The 18,054-nt window shown below is 37.1% G+C and overlaps 2 protein-coding genes across 2 annotated transcripts in view; one reads left to right on the top strand and one right to left on the bottom strand.

Annotated features, from left to right (window-relative positions):
• Positions 1-9,791, bottom strand: part of tmem163a (transmembrane protein 163a) — a 39,150-nt gene extending 29,359 nt beyond the window's left edge. Inside the window, exons 1-2 of the mRNA XM_051906822.1 lie at positions 9,432-9,791; positions 4,813-4,932 (exon numbers count right to left, since the gene is read on the bottom strand). Coding sequence (XP_051762782.1) covers positions 4,813-4,932; positions 9,432-9,621 — 310 coding nt within the window. The 5' untranslated portion in view covers positions 9,622-9,791. The remainder of the gene's footprint in view (positions 1-4,812; positions 4,933-9,431) is intronic.
• A 2,489-nt stretch (positions 9,792-12,280) lies between these two features.
• On the top strand, positions 12,281-17,957 carry acmsd (aminocarboxymuconate semialdehyde decarboxylase). The gene is made up of 10 exons (XM_051905285.1): positions 12,281-12,712; positions 13,255-13,299; positions 14,983-15,079; positions 16,040-16,089; positions 16,253-16,489; positions 16,640-16,733; positions 16,880-16,975; positions 17,160-17,332; positions 17,522-17,620; positions 17,809-17,957. Exons 1-10 carry the CDS (start codon positions 12,656-12,658, stop codon positions 17,869-17,871), a joined length of 1,011 nt encoding a protein of 336 aa, XP_051761245.1. The 5' UTR covers positions 12,281-12,655; the 3' UTR covers positions 17,872-17,957.
• Positions 17,958-18,054: the final 97 nt, after the last annotated feature.

The following is an 18,054-nucleotide window of genomic DNA, read 5'->3' as shown; positions in this document are numbered from 1 at the left end:
TATTCAGCAGCGTATCATATGATTTCCCAATTCACTTGCATGAAATATCTGGAAAAATTGAAGTATTCAGGCCAAACCACAAAACAAAGCTGGGTGTTCTTCTTCTATGAATCCAAAGACGGTCACAAGCCTCACACCACTGGCATCACAAGAGTCATGATGTCTGTTCAGTGAAGAAGGATTATTTACAGTGAGAGTGTGACTGTGCGATAAGAGTGACAGTGTAGTGACTGCTGCCACATGCCACATTATTATGTCTTACAAAACACAGAAAAGTTAAACAAGCTCTTTCAGCAGGAGACAATCAGAATTTCAGACTGCTCATGGACAGATGAGCCATGGGTTTTACACAAATGTAGGCTACGGAGGCAGAGAAAATTGACTGATATAAACTGAAGACACAGTCGATATTGAAATTAAAACAGGTTTTGTAGCTTTTGGAAAGTTCACGGTCTCCAACAACACAGTTACTATTGTCATGTTAAATGTCCAACAACCATAGGCTTTATTGCTGAGGACAACTCGTGATAAACAGACTGTCTGCTTCGTATGGGCCAAATGCCAACTTCTTCTTCTCCATTAAACATCATATTACGAAATAAAGATTATAAATAGACAGGGATGACATAATGATGTGCATGTGTAAGTAGGGTGTCGTGTGTCTGTTTGTAAGGTGTAGGTGAATGATGACAGCATTATAAAGCGTAAAAGCTATGGGGATGAGAAATTGCTCTTCTCCTTCATTTCAGGGCCATACCATAAATCTTCATTTCTCTGAACTCACGTCTTTAGCTCACAATTCTTCCTTTTAAAATTTTTTTGCCTGCGCATATTGACATATTGTTCCAAAGCAGCTTTACATAGAAAAATACCTTACAACCTTTAGCAATTGAGACAACGGCAAAAATTGCAAGAAAGAATTAACAAAGATGGTTAGAATGAGGAAGAGACCTTGGCAGAAATCAAGACTGGCAAACAAATCCTGAAACATCCTGTCAACCTTTTACATTTCACTTCTCCTTCGCTTCCTCTTTGTGAATGTGCAAAAATAGGGCCCTATTAAATCTGTTTTATTTTTTCCCAAATTCTGTTTTATTTTTTTCCAAATTCTGTTTGTTTCGTTTTAATTTTTCTGGATTTCTTTTTAATTTTTTTGGACTCTATTTTAATGGTTAAATTACATTTTAGTAATCAAAAAGCATGTCTAATTAATTAAAATAATGAAACTTATCCAATATACCAACAATTTATTAGAAGTTTAACAAAAAAATTACATTTTTTAGGGCCCTATAATAAATGTTTTATTTTTTCCCTCAAATTCTGTTTTATTTGTAGCAAATTCTGTTTTCTGGATTCCATTCTAATGGTTTAATTACATTTTAATAATCAAAGAGAATGTCTAATTAATTGAATTCTTAAAAACAAAATGTATTAATTAAAAAATGTATTTTTATGAAATGTTTTGTTTTTTTCAGAAATTCTGTATTTTAATTTATCTTTTAATCATGAAATTAAACTTTGTCAAACAAAGTGCTGCACAACAGAGCTTTACTGTTAAAATTTAAACATGGAAGAAAAACTGAGATTGTTCCTTAAAAATATAGTTTTAATAATTTATTATTATTATTAGGTCTATTAGTGTTAGTATTATTATTACATTGAAACGTATCTAAATTCTACTGTACAACAGTAATATGTTTCTGTCAAGTTGAATCAAACTTTTATTTTGACTGGTTGCCATGAGCTTTGAGTTTCTGTGTGTTTATGGTGTATGATGATAGATTTTCAAAGTGGTAAAATGCTGATAAAGTGACTCAGAGTGACTCTAAAGATGGAATTTGGTCGTTCATGTCCACATATAGTGAAAACACCGCAAGCGTCACATGTGCTTCAATGTGTGTGTGTGTGTGTGTGTGTGTGTGTGTGTGTGTGCTTTTTATTCATTCATCAAAAATTTGACAATTCCGTGACATTCCGAGTTATGCAGTAAATTCCCTTTTTATGACTGGATTCCGCGATTCCGTCCGCGTTTTCTGCATCGCGGAAATCATAGGGCCCTACAAGGCTTTATCTACATACACTCTATATTGTGTTTCTAAAAGCACTGCATAAATATGATATATAAAGCACATTCATTCTAATGATAAAATGCATTGAAAAGACCTCTCCATCCTAATGCTCTCTAAATCAACGGTGTGAAGACAGAAAAAGCATCGAAGAAACAAAATCTTTAGATCAACTGTAGGTGTCAAAGAGCTTCAACATTTTGAATGAGTATCTGCAGCACACGTTACACCTTTAAAATGAGCAACATTCCTGGACTGCATGTTGCCTCCATCTTATGACCAGTTAAGAGGCTAATGTCAAGAAATGCCAAGGAGCCCCAAATATGTTGAACCCACTGAGAGGGACCCACCTACTAAATTACAAAGGCAGCTAATGTGTGTGAAAATAGTTAACAGCATGTTTTTTCTGCCTAATATCAGAATACGAGAAACCTTCTCAATATCACAAATTTATATATATTTTTAATTTTTCATAATAATTAGTTTCATAGCAGCTTTACAGAGTATATAGAGTCATACAAACTAAAGGCAATCTATCTAAAAGCAACAGAGGCAAGAAAAAACATTAGAAAGAAACTATTATTACAAAAAAAGGAGAGATGAATACTAAGGGCCCTATTTTAACAATCTAAGCACATAGTCTAAAGTGCACGGTGCAAGTGCACTTAGGACATGTCCGAATCCACTTTTGCTAGTTTAACGACAGGAAAAATGGACGCCGCACCGGCGCATGGTCTAAAAGGGTTGTCCCTATTCTCTTAATGAGTAATGGGTGTGTTTTGGGCATAACATGCAATAAACCAATCAGAGTCTCATCTCCCATTCCCTTTAAAAGCCTGTTACACTCGCGCCATGGCGGAATTTGCAAGTGGAAAAACTGAACATTTCTCTAGCGAGGAAACGGATGCGCGAGGTTAAAGCGTGCGAGCAGACCATCTACAGGACAAGCCGGATTCCACCAAAGCATTTTTATCTTTATGCACACAATAATAATATCCTATGTTGTACTCCTTTTATTTGTAATATTTGGCATGTTTGTGTGCTGCTGCATGTCCCTGTGTGTGTAATAAGCAGAGTGTACGCACGTTGTGCACCCGCATATAGGCACATATTACTAACGCGCTCTTTAAATAACAAAAAAAACACTGCGCCATTGACTTTAGACCAGGTTACAGTTGATCAATGACAAAGTCGTTTTCAGTTGCCTCAAAACAGCAACACGCCAACAATGCACCTGAACACACCTCGTTTTCAGACCAGCACGCCCATGGATGCACAAATGGGCACAAATGCATTTGCTATTTAAACAATGTGGAGTGTAAAAATGATAACTGCGTCGGACTGAAACTAGCAAAAAACACTTGCGTCTCGCCTTGCGTCGCATTGTGCCAGGTGTATGATAGGGTCCTAAGAAATAAAGAGTGAAAAAATTACAAAACTATGTGCATATTGGGTTTTTATATATTATTTTTACAACACAAAGTGTAATTTCTTAATGAGAAAGCCAAGCAATGTTGTGCCACAGCACGGGAAATTGAATCTATGAATGGTTTACTAGATGTCTCTATGAGACATCGGATCAATTACACACATCAGCTTTAAATAGCAGCAGAGGTGCTGCTGTCTTCATTTAAAGTTTTCACCTGACAAAACTGTCTTCTGCAACACTGCTAAACATAAGCATGCAAAACAGATAGATATATATATACTGGCAAAATAAAATTTGTTCATAAATTTGATACAGTTCTGAATAATTTATGGTAAATCTAGTTTTTGAATGTTTGCCCACTATGAGGTAGGTTTAACAGAAACTTTGTATGTTATATCATTACAATTTACTTTATTGTTTTTTTTTTTTTTTTACTATTTTATTTTATTTGTTTGTTTGTTTGTATACTTAAATAACTGTGGCTGTTTTCTACCTGACCAAAAAAATACAAAAATGTGTTTAGCTCTACTATGGCAGCAAACACCTACACTACACTAAATCTTTATCATGAAAACATTTATCTTCAGTGTCTCAAGAGGAGAGTTTTCATTCATTGCTTGTTACAACAATGACCTACACAGATCATAAACTACTTCACATGCGACCACTAAAATTATCATTATAATGGAATACAAGTTTCCTGTAATTATCAAAACATATCCCAACCACTAGGAAAACCTAAAACATTTAAGAACTATTCCTCAGCTGTGCCAACAATTCTTAATGCCTATTCTGGCCACAGTGGTCAGTTCTATACTATACTTGAATTTAATGAAGACTGGCTCTGCCAGTTCTAGTCTCAACTAGCTGCCCATCCTGATGGATATCTCACATAGCCAGGGCTTTGACTCAACAGCATAAGGTCCGGTCCACATTGCAGCTTATTTTGGCCAAAAACGGCCCACTTAGACAGGAAGAGATTCATGTACAGTGTCGTTTAGGGACAGGTTTATCTGAAATTTATTACACCACAATTGAGTGGCATGGATTTTTTTTAAAAAATAGTAATTTTGGAACATCACTGCGAACAGTTGTACAGAAAATGTATAATAAGAGTGATCATAATTTAGTCAATCAGACTGGAGCTTGCCAGACTGAGAAAGTAGTATTTTCCAGTCTTGTGTGCAATATGCATCAGACAGTTGGTGAACAGACTGTGGGCGGTCTGTAGGTGATTGATACTAGTTCTAACTGAAACTAGCTGAATATCCTGAAGGCTGCCTGCCACAGACAGGAAAAGCATCACCATGAACTTACTGAAAGCTGCCACAGCCAGGATGAGCGTCACCACAATGGAGATCCAGGACACCCACAGAGCTTTCTTCCTGTAACTCTGAGCCTCATGAGGCTTCAGGCGCATACTGCTCTCCAAGAGACCTGTCAAAAAAGTAAATAATGCACTGGTTAAAGGCCATTATACAATTAAATTAAGTGCACTATAGGGGAACAAACAACAGGGGCTGATTATTTACTCACTGGACCATGACAGGCATTGAGCCTGGAGAGAGAGATATTAAAGAGCAGAAATGAATCTGCACTGTCACAGGGGCAATGACTCTGTGTTTAATTAGCAGAGCAAAATGGTTTCAACAAGATTTAGATGGCACTAATAAATTCAGTTTATTGTGTATCAAGTCACAAATGATATGACTTTAAATGCTGTTTGCTAAGAGCCCTGTGAGATCTTTAGCTGCTGGAGGATGAGACAGTAATGAAAGCCTGTTTCCAACTCAGAGTAAAATAACCATATTAAAAGGTATTTATGACTTCATATTATACAATGTACACTAGTGTTCAAAAGTATTTTATTTGATCAAAAATACAGTAAAAACAGTAATATTATGAAATATATTACCATTTAAAAAGAGAGTTTTCTATTTTAATATATTTTAAAATGTAATTTATTGCTGTGATAGCAAAGCTGAATTTTCAGCATCATTACTCCAGTCTTCAGTCACATGATCCTTCAGAAATCATTGCTGATTTGCTGCTCAAGAAACATTTCTTCTTTTAATGATGAAAACAGTTGTGCTGCTTAAAAATTTTGTGAATATAGGAAGTTCAAAAGAACAACAGATATTTTAAATAGAAATCTTTTGTTATATAATGTTTTTACTCTCACTTTTGATCAATTTAATGCATCTTGGCTGAATTAAAGTATTAATATATATATATATTTTTTTTAAATCTTACTAAACCAAAACTTCTGAACGGTAATATAATTTTATATCTCTCACTTTGACTTTATGAGATAAAGTCACACTCTGACATATAAAGTTGCAATTAAGAGAAAGATTTTTTTGCTCTGAGGCAGAAACAGACTTCTACAAACACCAGCATAACTTACAAGCTGATAGTTAAATGTTTAGTTGAGGTCTCCATCTCATCCAGGACATGCAGATTCCAAATGACGGTATGTGCAAACAATACATCTGTGTCCCTCAGCAGTCTTTATCAGGGCATTATTAGTGAATAATACTACACCACAGGTCACAAATTTAATCCGTGAGTGTAATTATGAATAAGAATAAGAGAAGCCACAGAACCTGTTGACTGTCTATTGTTAAGCGTCCAAGTAATGTTTATATTGTGCTGTGTTTGCCAAAGAGGTAAAACTCAAATATGCCTTTGTCATCTGTTCAAAATGAATGGCAGCTATGTCATCGTGACAGTGGGAGGCTGTGTATATCTTCCCCCATGTTCACCAAACTGATCTGTCAGCCCATGGAAGTCACATGCTGAGGGTTATGAGCGCAGAGTCAATAGGTGGTCAGTCAGTGTGATTGTAAGAGCTGAAAAACAGAGCTGGGGAATGTGGCCACTCACATGATTTATTTCATCAGTAAGGATCGGGAGCATGTGTTGCACTCGCACAAATGTAACCCATAAGTTCAAAACTATTTCATTTCCAAACCAAAAACACACTCCAGTCAAGCTGAACTTTGTTTGTCCAGATCTATTACCAAACAAACCTTTACACACAGTAAATCTGCTCAGTTTGTACTTTCCCATCATGAAAACTCTAGACTATAGGCACATAAAAATGAGGCGAAACTCAATGTAAAGGGCCTGCCCCCACTCCATCCGTCTGCTAATCATGTGGAAGCAGGACATCCACATGACCTAACATTTCTTCCATGCTTAATAGGGTTTGCATGAAAGAGATAGAAACATTCCTCTTAATGGCTTAAAGGACATCGGCTAAAAGATTTGCTTTTTATTCAACTTGTAAGAAAAGCTGTAAGTGGAATTAAGCCATTTCAGAATTAATTATGTTACTTAGAAAAACAGGATATGCTTCCCTTTAAGAACATATGCATCATTTCTGACAACAGGGCTGTGTTCAAATTCAATAAACAAATATGAAGAAACATGTATTATTTTAGTTTAATAAGCAACTGTGACCCCCTTTTATATAACTGCAGTTAAGTAGCAAAAAAAACTGAACATTTTCATAAAAAGTAGGCCTATAAGACAGTAGTGCCAACAATTCTGACTGCCAACTGGCCATGGTGGCTTAAATTCTATACTTGCTTTATGTGTGCGAAGAATTTACTTAAGGCTGCCAATGCGAGCTCTAAACTAGCTGTCCATCCTGATGGCTGCCACTGCCAGTTCAAGTTACTCCAAGTCTTGAGCAAACAGATCTCTGACTAAATGATAAAGTTTGGTCAGCATTGCAGCTTAGACAGGAAGAGACTGTTTGAGTGACATGTAAAGTGAACAACCACAGGTTGTATTATTATCTGAAATAGATTTTATCACAGTAGTAGACCAGATATATATATAGAGAGAGAGAGAAAGAGAAAGATAGAGAAAGAGAAAGAGCTGAACAACAACAGACTGCTACTTTTAACTAAAATTCCTGTTTCTGCTCTTTCGTTAATTTGTCTCTTTCTTAGACTTCTTAGTCACATTCTAATGCCCTCACAATTTCACCGGTGGAGAATTGAAGGGTCTTATGAATAATTCAGCGGCTCAAACTCATTGCACAGGGGGGTGCTACAGCATACAGCAACACTCAGATCCTGCAGGTGCAGAGACTAATGCTTTTTCTAAGAGTGGAAGTGCTGATATGAGATATGATGCACCTCTGAAGAGCTCCACTTGAGGTGAGTATAGCAGAAACAAAGTCTATAGCAGAACCGTAACAAACATAGATGGCCAGATCCTAAAATATAACGTTAGTTCCTCCCAAATCTTGAAAAAGTGCTTTGAGTCTGTTGCAATAACATGCAGGTTAGCAAAAGCACTTCATAATTCGACTGAAATAAAACTTTTTGTACAAAATTAGAAGTCATGGAGATTTAATAAAAAATACAAATAGCCTACAATTAATTCATTAATTTGAATCACCTTTTGATTTTTATTCTTTGTCACAAACAACCATTAAAATTATATAACCACTTCACTGTCAAAACACACAATAAAAAAGGGTATGAAGCAGGTGTGAGGACATCAAATATAAAATTAAGTGATAATGCTTTGCTGTAGCTACTGTTCTTCATTCAGCCCATTTGCTTGTGTATATGTATTATATATACAGTCAAACCAAAATTTATTCAGACACCTTGAACATTTCATTCATTAAGACAGTTTATTCACTATAGTTTAAAAAATGGTAATAAAATATGACAAGATCTCAGAGTTAAACTGTGTCAGAAAAAAATAATCTTAATTATGTCAGATAACACTTAAGCAAAACATAGTCAGGTTAAAGTGTCTGAATAATTTTTGGTTCCAAATTTTTATCAATTTTACTGGTAGCCCACTGTATGAAGAATTTTTGGGTATAATATGTCACAGTTTACTATATTTTGCTATCCTCACTTACATAAATGAACTATAGTGTCTTGCACCCACTAGTAAAAAAATATCAAAAACGTCTGAGTAATTTTTGGTTTGACTGCATATATATATATATATATATATATATATATATATAACACACATATACATATATAATACATATATACACATACACACACACACACACACACACACACATATATATATATATATATTTATATATATAAAATACATAATACACAAGCAAATGGGCTGAATGAAGAACAGTAGCTACAACAAAGCATTATCACTTTATTTTTATTTGATGTCCTCACACCTGCTTCGTAACCCTTCTTTACTGTATGTTTTGACAGTGAAGTGGTTATATACACATATATACACACACGCGCGTATATATATATATATATATATATATATATATAGAAATTAATAAATTGCATATTCTGTTGGATCTTTCGAACTGCAAGAACTGAGAAAATCGCATCGTGACGTAATATGCATGCCGAGCCACGTCACTGCTGACAATCCTGACAACAACGTTGAGTTAAGAAAGTTTATGATAATAACAAAATGAACGAAATAGATGCGATACCTGCAAATGTTCAAACATTACATTTAGGCAGCCGCTTTGTGCAGTATCACACAGACTCAATGCGACATACAGAGCGCGACATGACAAAATGAATTGAAGGAAAAAAAAGAAGTTTATCCATTGAAATAGACAGAACATGTCCATCTATTCACTTAAAAGCTATTTAGTTTAAATATATTTTGTTAAACAATAGTCTACTCTTGATCGCGCAAACCCAGAAAGGATGTTTAATCTCGGGTCTGTTTCTTAACTTAAACTGTGATTGTTTGTGCTCACCTGAATTATTAATAGGTTCAAGAGCGCCTGCGTGCCTCTTTGGACCGCAACCTTTGCGAGCCTCCTTAGTCTTATTCACATCACATCCCAAATAAATTCTACTTTAAAGAATGTCATTGTCTTATAAATGCATTTCTGAAACAACTCTAGAAAAGTACAGCTTGTTCTACTGTATGTTAAAGAGATGATATGCGTTTACCTTGGCCCTCAACGCTATCTGTGATTTTCATCTCCTGGTCCCGGTCCATATTGAAAGGATCGCCCTGGCTCCCTCTTTTGGGTAGGTTCGGATCCTGGGCAGCGGCGCATTGTCCGTTTCGCACAGCCGACGGGTCCACAATAGTCGGATTGGGAACAGAGCATGGATCAGAAGTCGTACTGTCTGTCATGTTTGTTTGCTTTTTCTCTTTTTTTGAAATCAGATGAAGCCCTCAATAAATAATCTCACGTCGAACACAGACGCGCAGCCATCCAGTGGCAGCATTAAGGGTAACGGAGCAGAGATGCGGAGATAAACGCAATCTGCCCAGCATCAGCAACGGACCCCCACCCCACCCTCCCACCGAGAACAACTCCAATCCGAGCGCAAGAACTGAAGCCACCCAACTGTAATTTGACATGGAGATAGTTTGGATAAGATGCTGCCTCGCTCTCTAGTTTCAACATATCTTGTCTTTGTTTTGCACATCATCTGATCTTAGAGGCGATGCAGCTCAGTTGTAGTTCCTCCTTCAGATTTGAGAAACGGTTTTATTAGTTTCATAGCCTATGACAAAGTCAGTAGCTGTCACCATTTCCACCTTAATTTAGATAATGTTTGTATTAGTAATAGTTGTGTTTGTAAGCAATCACACCAGAACTTGTTAGTCTATTTAGTAGCCTAATGTGATAGGCTATCGCTATATGTCTACATAAGTGACCATTTTAATCTTAATAACTTAAGTTTCGGACAAAAAATGGCAGGTTACAGTGCGTCACATCACATTTACCGTTGTTCGTCACATTTTTGCGGACAATGGAGTGTGGATGAACAATTTTCCACATGTCGATTTTGCAACGGGTTCGAGTTGGTCAGGCACTTGCCGCGGTGACCAACAGAAATCTGGTTTGAAAGTGACTTCTGTGTGAGCTGTGCTTCATACATCTCTACACTGTTTACAATGGACTTTTTAGTGTTGCCAAGTTCGCGGTTTTCCCGCGGAATTGGGCTACTTTTACACCATTGCCGCGGGTCGTTTTTTTCATGTCCGCGGGTTGAAGCGACCCCACATAACATATTTAGCCTTCTTTGGAATGCGAATTTTACTAGGGGAACCGCGCCAAAAACGTGGATTATTCCTCCCGGGACGCGATTTTTATCGGGGGAGCCCCGAAACCTAATTGGGCGGGTAAATTTCGCTCCAAAAGAAAACCAAAAAGAATCTCAAGCGCCGGGCTGTGCACGTAACCAAGCAGGAAGTGGAGCTGAGCGACAGTAACTTTCCCTCCCTGTCGTTTTTTTTTTTTTTTTTTTTTACAGTCTATGGCCCAAACCTTTCAGCAGGACGTCCTCGACGCAGCAGCTTGTAGACCGATGACATACTGGATTAAATCCAATAAGTAGTGAATGCGTGATTGTCCTAAAACCGGTAAAGGTAGGGTAAGAGCCGTTAAATGTTTTTCAACGGCTCTGGGTAGGGTAGGGTAGGTAGGATTTCAAGATTTCTCAATAGCATTGTGAGCAGGTAGGCTAATCAGCATGATTACTCATGTTATGATTAACATGAGTAATGAAATCTTTAGAATCGGTTGCGGCACATAGCTTACGATGCAGTCCGGGGTTTCCATTCCCTCACTAGTAAGAAACCCGCTCTGGAGTCTGGACTGGTTCGAGCGGAAAACAGACGTTAGCTCTCGAGCTCCCTCTATGGTGAGATAAACCAAAGCAAAGTCCCTTTAAGACGAGTCATTTCACTCGGCGGCCATCTTTGAAACGCCTCTCGGGCATTCAAGTGCAGCTCCTATATCTCTTTGAATGGGGAAACATCAAATTCTCCAAAGCTGTTTGCCAAGCTTTCGATTAAATTTCATATTTGTAATCACCAATGAAATCTGACAACACTGTCTCATACATTTTTTTTTCTAAACGCTCGAATCATGACAAAAAACGGTATTTTTAGGCTGGATCAAGCTAATGCGCATGCGCAGACCTGGAGGCGCGCGTCTGACTGTTTCTATAGAAACCGGAGCTTCTAACGGCCGCTGCAGTGATGCGATGACTTTACCAGTCGGCGATTGGCTCTTATTTAGAAGGCGGGACTTATTCCGCCATATTGCGCGTTGCACTTTCTTTCATTCAAAACACAATAATACGAGTGACACGTCTTGTGTTATTCTATAGTGTTTGGATAAACACGCTCCAAACTGCAGGAAAAAATAGCAACTTCGCTTCCATTCACGATATAAAACCTACTCCTACTTCAATAACGCGCTGTTTGCTCCCAATTCACTTTCAATTAACAATACAAAAAAATAAACAACGAACGCCGTAGACATTGCGAATTCAAAATGCCGTTTGAACAAAGCAGGAAGGAGACGCTACTCGATAGTTCAAAAGGAAAGTTAGCAACCGTTTTTATGAGGCCGTTAGTGATGTGAAGCGTAGCTACTTGTAATGGTCACTTCATCACGGTTCATTTTGGGAAATGAAATGTCCCTTATGTTTTTTACAAACGAAAATACATGGATTTAAATAATGTTGCTTTTTATACAAATCGATTTCTTAAAAGGTTTTCTGATTCAAACTCAGTTATTTGCAATATTTTTTAAACTCAGTAAACATTACTCATTAGTATTTTCATCTGTGGCAATAAATGGATGACATTGGCAGTTCAACTATTATTTCATTTTATTTTTTTTAACAGCAAGAACACTAGATAAAATGCCAGTGGCGTTTGACGTACTACCTCCAGTAACCGCTAGAGGACACTGTTGTGCAGGATGGAAAGTTATTAGTTAATAAATGAGGCAGGGCAACTATTTCCTTAATTCAACGAAACAAACATGAAAATAGTTCTTGCAGACAGCAGCCTCTCTTTATAATTTTTTAAACCTTATTTTTATGTTTGTTATTTTTTTAACCATTTGTATTTTATGTAAAAGTTTGCCATAGCATGTATTGCATACGTTTCAAACACATGAATTTGTTCAGATAATTCATAAAATACAGGTATGTATTCAAGTTATAAAAAGCTAATGCTGGTTGGTGTCTCTCTTCCAGGGGGTTTTCATTGGGCCATTTTAAAAGACAGGACTCAGGGGTGGGAATGTTTGTTTTCTCCTTCACGCACTGCTGAACATTCACAACTGCACAAGGAGTGAACATTCAGTTTACAAGGCTGTCAAACCTTCTGACTTAAGAATTGAGCTCTTAATGTCAGCAGAATGAAGATCGATATTCATAATCATATTTTACCAAAGGAATGGCCCGACCTGAAACAGGTAGGTTGCATAAGGTTGGAAAGTTATATTTAGTTATGGGTCATCGTGGTCTAACCAAAATTTAAGTGGCTTATATAACATATTTGTCCATTTTTCAATGATTTTACTTGCCAGTTGACTTGCTTCTTTCAACAAGCCTCTAAATTGCCCCTGCTGGATTTTGATGTTTTGGTCAGGTGTAGATTAAAGTTAATTTAATATCTAAATATAAAGAAAATCTGCTTGTCTAATTTTAGATTATCGTGATAATGTTAAAAAAAGTGTTAAGCAAGACAAGACCACAGCTTTACTCTTAAAATGTATGCATCTGTTAAACATTAATGAAAGGGATTTATCACTAACCCTGACCTTTATTGCTTGTTTATCTGAGCGAGCTGAGGAAGATACTATTAATCATTTCTCATGTCTTAAAAAGCAAACTAAATCCAAGTTTATTTATTTATTTATTCCTTCATTCATTGCCATAGCAAAAGTGTAATATTTTTGTAGTGTAAAATTACATTATACAACTTACCTCAATATTGACATTTCGTGTTTCACAGAGGTATGGATATGACGGATTCATTCAACTCCACCATCACTGCAAAGTAAGTTTAAAAATGCAAATATCTGCACTGGAACGTGAAAGATGTTTTCCTAATACGCTCTTTCATAAATGATCATTGCTCACAGAGAAAATCAGCTCAATCTGCAGTTTAGTCTAATGATAGTGGAAGAACACCAGCTGGATGGAAAAGGTTCTGCATGCTTGGCCATAGATCCAGCTGGCATGAGCTCTTCCTGAGAGAAAGTGTGAGTGTGCAAGAGTATGTTACGACCCCCATGAGGAATGAGTGGGCAGCAGAGACAGATCTGATCCTCCACTCGGAGCAGGAGGATGTTAAAGCATCTGCCAGCCTCTTTATGTACCTGCAGGCCTGTAGAGTAATTGGATTGTTCTGTACTGGGTTTCTGCTGGTGTCTCTGGTGGTTTCTGGTCTACTCAGACTTATTCCGTTTTTTGTTGCAATAAGAAGAACCTTTTTAAAACTGAAAGACTGAATAAACGGACATAATGGAAAGAACTGCTCATTAGGCAGTGCATTTTTTGTTTTTGCCTTAAAGGGTTAGTTCACCCAAAAAAAGAAATTTCTGTCATTAAATGCTCACCCTCATGTCGTTCCAAACCCGTAAGACCTTCGTTCATCTTCGGAATACAAATTAAGATATTTTTTAAGAAATCCGAGAGTTTGTTTTTTTATCCCCCATAGAAAGCAACATAATTACTGTCATTCAAGGTCCAGATAAGTAGCAAGAGAAGAGATTGTTGAATAAAGTCGTTATTTTTGTTTTGTTTTGTGCACAAAAAGTATTCTTTTTGCTTCATAACATTAAGGTTGAACCAATGCGGTCACATCAACGGTTTTAACAATGTCTTTAGTACCTTTCTGGACCTTGAATGACGGTAATTACTTTGCTTTCTATGGGGGATGAAAACTTCTTGGATTTCATCAAAAATCCAAATCCATCTTAATTTGTGTTCTGAAGATGAACGAAGGTCTTACGCATGTGGAACGACATGAGGGTGAGTAATTAATGACAGAATTTTCATTTTTGGGTGAACTAACCCTTTAATTCCTCTTCAGGCAATACTGCTTTTCTTTTTAAACCAAATGAGCAAGCCTTCCTAAAAAAAAACACTCATTCTTGAGAATATCAGTCAGGAGTGTTTGTGTGTGTGGAAAAAGAGGACAGCAGGCCTTCCCTGGGCCCCCTGTCTGAGCAGCTGTAGAGCTCCACATGGGGTTTAGCTTCAGTAAGGTAGCAGAATAAAACCGGATCACCTTGAGCACAACTATGCGGTTGCTGCATATAAATGCACACATAGACCTTGATAAATCCTACCATTTCAAATGTGCCTTATAAACACAGTTTACCTTGTAATAAACAAACATCAATATAGAGTTAATGACTGCAATAATGATAATTGTAAAAAAAACTTTTAAATAAACTATATTTGGTTGAATGAATGACACTCCATATATTTAAAAAATCCATATTCTCTAACTGCAAATGAACATTGATTCCTGGTGTAAAATGTGCTTGTCATGCCAAAAACTTTGCACCTCCTCTCATTCTAAAGTCCATTGGATTGTATTTTACCTTGCTCTCCACTGCCACCAAGTGGCTAAAAATACTAACTGTCATGTGACAATGTGAATACATGACTCACAGAAATGTCAGATGCAGCTAATTTCTGTTAAAAAACACCATGGGTTTGTGTGTACTAGGGAGAAGCTAAAATGATGAAGGATGGAAAATTGTTCAGAGTGGTCCAGGAGAACTGCTGGGATGCAGAGGCTCGGATTGGGGATATGGACAAGCATGGTAAATACAGTAAAGCAGTGTTTAAATTCTGTACTATCTATTTTCTATCTATCCATCCATCCATCTATACAACAAATGTAATATAGATAATGTAATGTAGAAATAAATGTGAAAATGAATTTTAAAGGGGACATATCATGAAAATCTGACTTTTTCCGTGTTTAAGTGCTATTTATAATCAGGTGCCCGGTGCATCTACCAACCCAGAAAATGTGAAAAAGGACAACTCTTTGTTTTGGTAAGCCTTTCATGTGAAAAAACAAGCCGCTCAGAGTTCGAGATTTCGTTCCCCTTGTGACGCAGGAAGGGGATTTTATTATAATATTACCGCCCCTTAATCTGCACGTTTCCACCCACGGCGCCAACATTTTGTTTTCGCAAGGGACAATGCTGTAACAGTTCTAATGCCATGGCAAAAGTTAGAGCAAAGCATGCTAACTGTTCTGTCGTTGGCTGCACAGAACACTATTTAGGCCAAGTTGGGCTGCTTTAGAGAAGAGGAAGAGTTGTTGAGTGTTGTTGCCATGCCATCATTTTACGCCAGACTGCTTCACAAACGAGGGTCAATTCACCATTGGATTTGCACAAAAGATTAACATGACGGCACATGCTAGTCAATGAGTTGAATCAACTCCACAGCAAAGTGCATATATTTATCCACTAACCATTCAGAAACGTCCAGTTGCATTGTAAAAGTTGTAACTTCTTCCTGACTCTCTCCATCAGTGTTCGACTCCGGTTTGAACAATATAAGGCTGAACACCGTTACTGACAATCCTCATTTTGGCTGCGTGAGATTCTCCAGCTTTGTTGTTGTTGAGCAACCGAAGCGCAAGCTGTTAAAGCTCCGCCCTCTTTTTTATGCATATTCACGTTTATTTCTACTTTATCTACAGAACAGCTTAACTTAAGTTCATTGTTTTATTTATTTATTACAGAGATTTGTTTTATGTTTTTCAGGAGTGACAGTACAGGCCCTTTCCACTGTGCCTGTGATGTTCAGCTACTGGGTAAGAATCCGTGTAAAAATTAACCAAACGCTTGGTTTCAATGACACTTTTCTCTTATATTACCTAAAACCCATTATTTACCTCTTTTACACTCCTCACTACTATAATTTCTTTTTGATGCTTGTCTGTTATTTCAGTCCAATGTTCCTCTGCATTTCTAAAGGCCAAGCCCCATGACACACTGGACCTGTGTGGGATTCTGAATGATGATCTGGCTGCTACAGTGAAGCGATACCCTAAGCGTTTCGTTGGGCTGGGCACTCTGCCCATGCAGGCCCCTGATCTAGCAGTACAAGAGATGAGGCGGTGTGTGAATCAGCTAGGCTTCCCTGGAGTGCAAATTGGCTCTCATATAAACACATGGGACCTCAATGCCCCAGAGCTATATCCTGTCTACGCTGTAAGTCCATTTGTCTTTAGTAGAACGTACCACAGTCACACTAAAGTATTTGGTCTCTTTGTAATAATTTTGTCAAGTAGTCATTCAGTTTTGTCTCAGTGTGTAGGGCATTTTAAAATCAGAAATTTTGTCATCAATATTTTACAACAGGCTGCTGAGGAACTCAACTGTTCGATATTTGTGCATCCGTGGGACATGCAGACAGATGGTAGAATGGCAAAATACTGGCTGCCTTGGTTAGTTGGTGGGTTTGATTGGGTGTCTTGACATGGGACATCCTACAGTTTTTTATATTTAATAGCAGATTGTGATCATTTTTACTGATTTAGTTTTATTGAAGACTAGTATATCCCAGTCATTGTTTGACCCCGCTTTAATTCTTTCTGACAGGTATGCCAGCAGAAACTACAATGGCAATTTGTTCCATGATTTTTGGAGGTGTTTTTGAAAGATTTCCCAAACTTAAGGTCTGCTTTGCTCATGGAGGTAAAAAATATTTATTTTATGTTTAGATAATCAATTTATGATTTCATGCACAGCAAAACAGCTGGAGTGATAACCTTGAACTATAAAGACAGATGTTTTTTTGTTTGTTTGTTTGTTTTTTGGTTTTTGCTGTTACTTGATGTCTTGATGGATGTGGTGTTATAGTTCATACTTTGTGTTCCAGGTGGTGCTTTTCCATTCACCATTGGCCGAATTGAGCATGGCTTTAAAGTGCGTCCTGATCTTTGTGCAACCGACAACAAAATCAACCCACGCAAATACATGGGATCTTTCTACACTGACTCTCTAGTGCATGACCCACTTTCACTGAAGTTACTCATGGAAGTCATAGGAAAGGTAGTTATTTTAATTCTTATATCAGCAGCAATGCTAAATCCCCCTGCAACAGAAGAGATACCATACTGTTGAGCTACAACAATGAGCTAAGTGAACTCTAACTGATGAAATGGCAAAGCTAGATGTTTCATGTGCAGAAAACAAAATATGTGCTATTTTAGATTTAATAAAGGATTCTGCTTCTTGCAGGATAAAGTGATGTTAGGAACAGATTACCCGTTTCCACTTGGGGAACTGGAGCCAGGCGCTTTGATTGAATCTATGGATGAGTTTGATAGTTTGCTAAAGGTAAGAAACATCTATCTATCTATCTATCTGAACACACTTGCAAAAATTGAACTTATAGTGTTGCTACTAAACTGTTCATTTTTGTTAATAATACTGTGATTAAGTTAATAAATATTAAGTGCATGTAGAGCACTAATATGCAATACTTTTCATTTTGCATCTTATCTTCATTTTACTGTTTTGTTTAGGATAAACTGCTTGCTGGGAATGCTCTGGAATTTTTAGGACTGTCAAGAAAACAGTTTGAGTGACTGATCAGTTGTATTGATTGTGTGTCAGAAGTGATTATGTTTCCAGAGAGCTGGATAATGAGAATTAAACCTTACTTGAACAAAAACTGTGTAATATTTTAATACTATATACCTGTACACCTACATGTGAATGTTTACTACAAAATGCAAAAGGATGATCCACTGTTTAAAAGGTGAGTCTGG

This window comes from Ctenopharyngodon idella, chromosome 9, assembly GCF_019924925.1.
Source record: "Ctenopharyngodon idella isolate HZGC_01 chromosome 9, HZGC01, whole genome shotgun sequence".
NCBI lineage: Eukaryota > Metazoa > Chordata > Actinopteri > Cypriniformes > Xenocyprididae > Ctenopharyngodon > Ctenopharyngodon idella.
The sequence above is the reverse complement of the archived record's forward strand: the minus strand, read 5'-3'. Positions and strand labels throughout refer to the sequence as shown.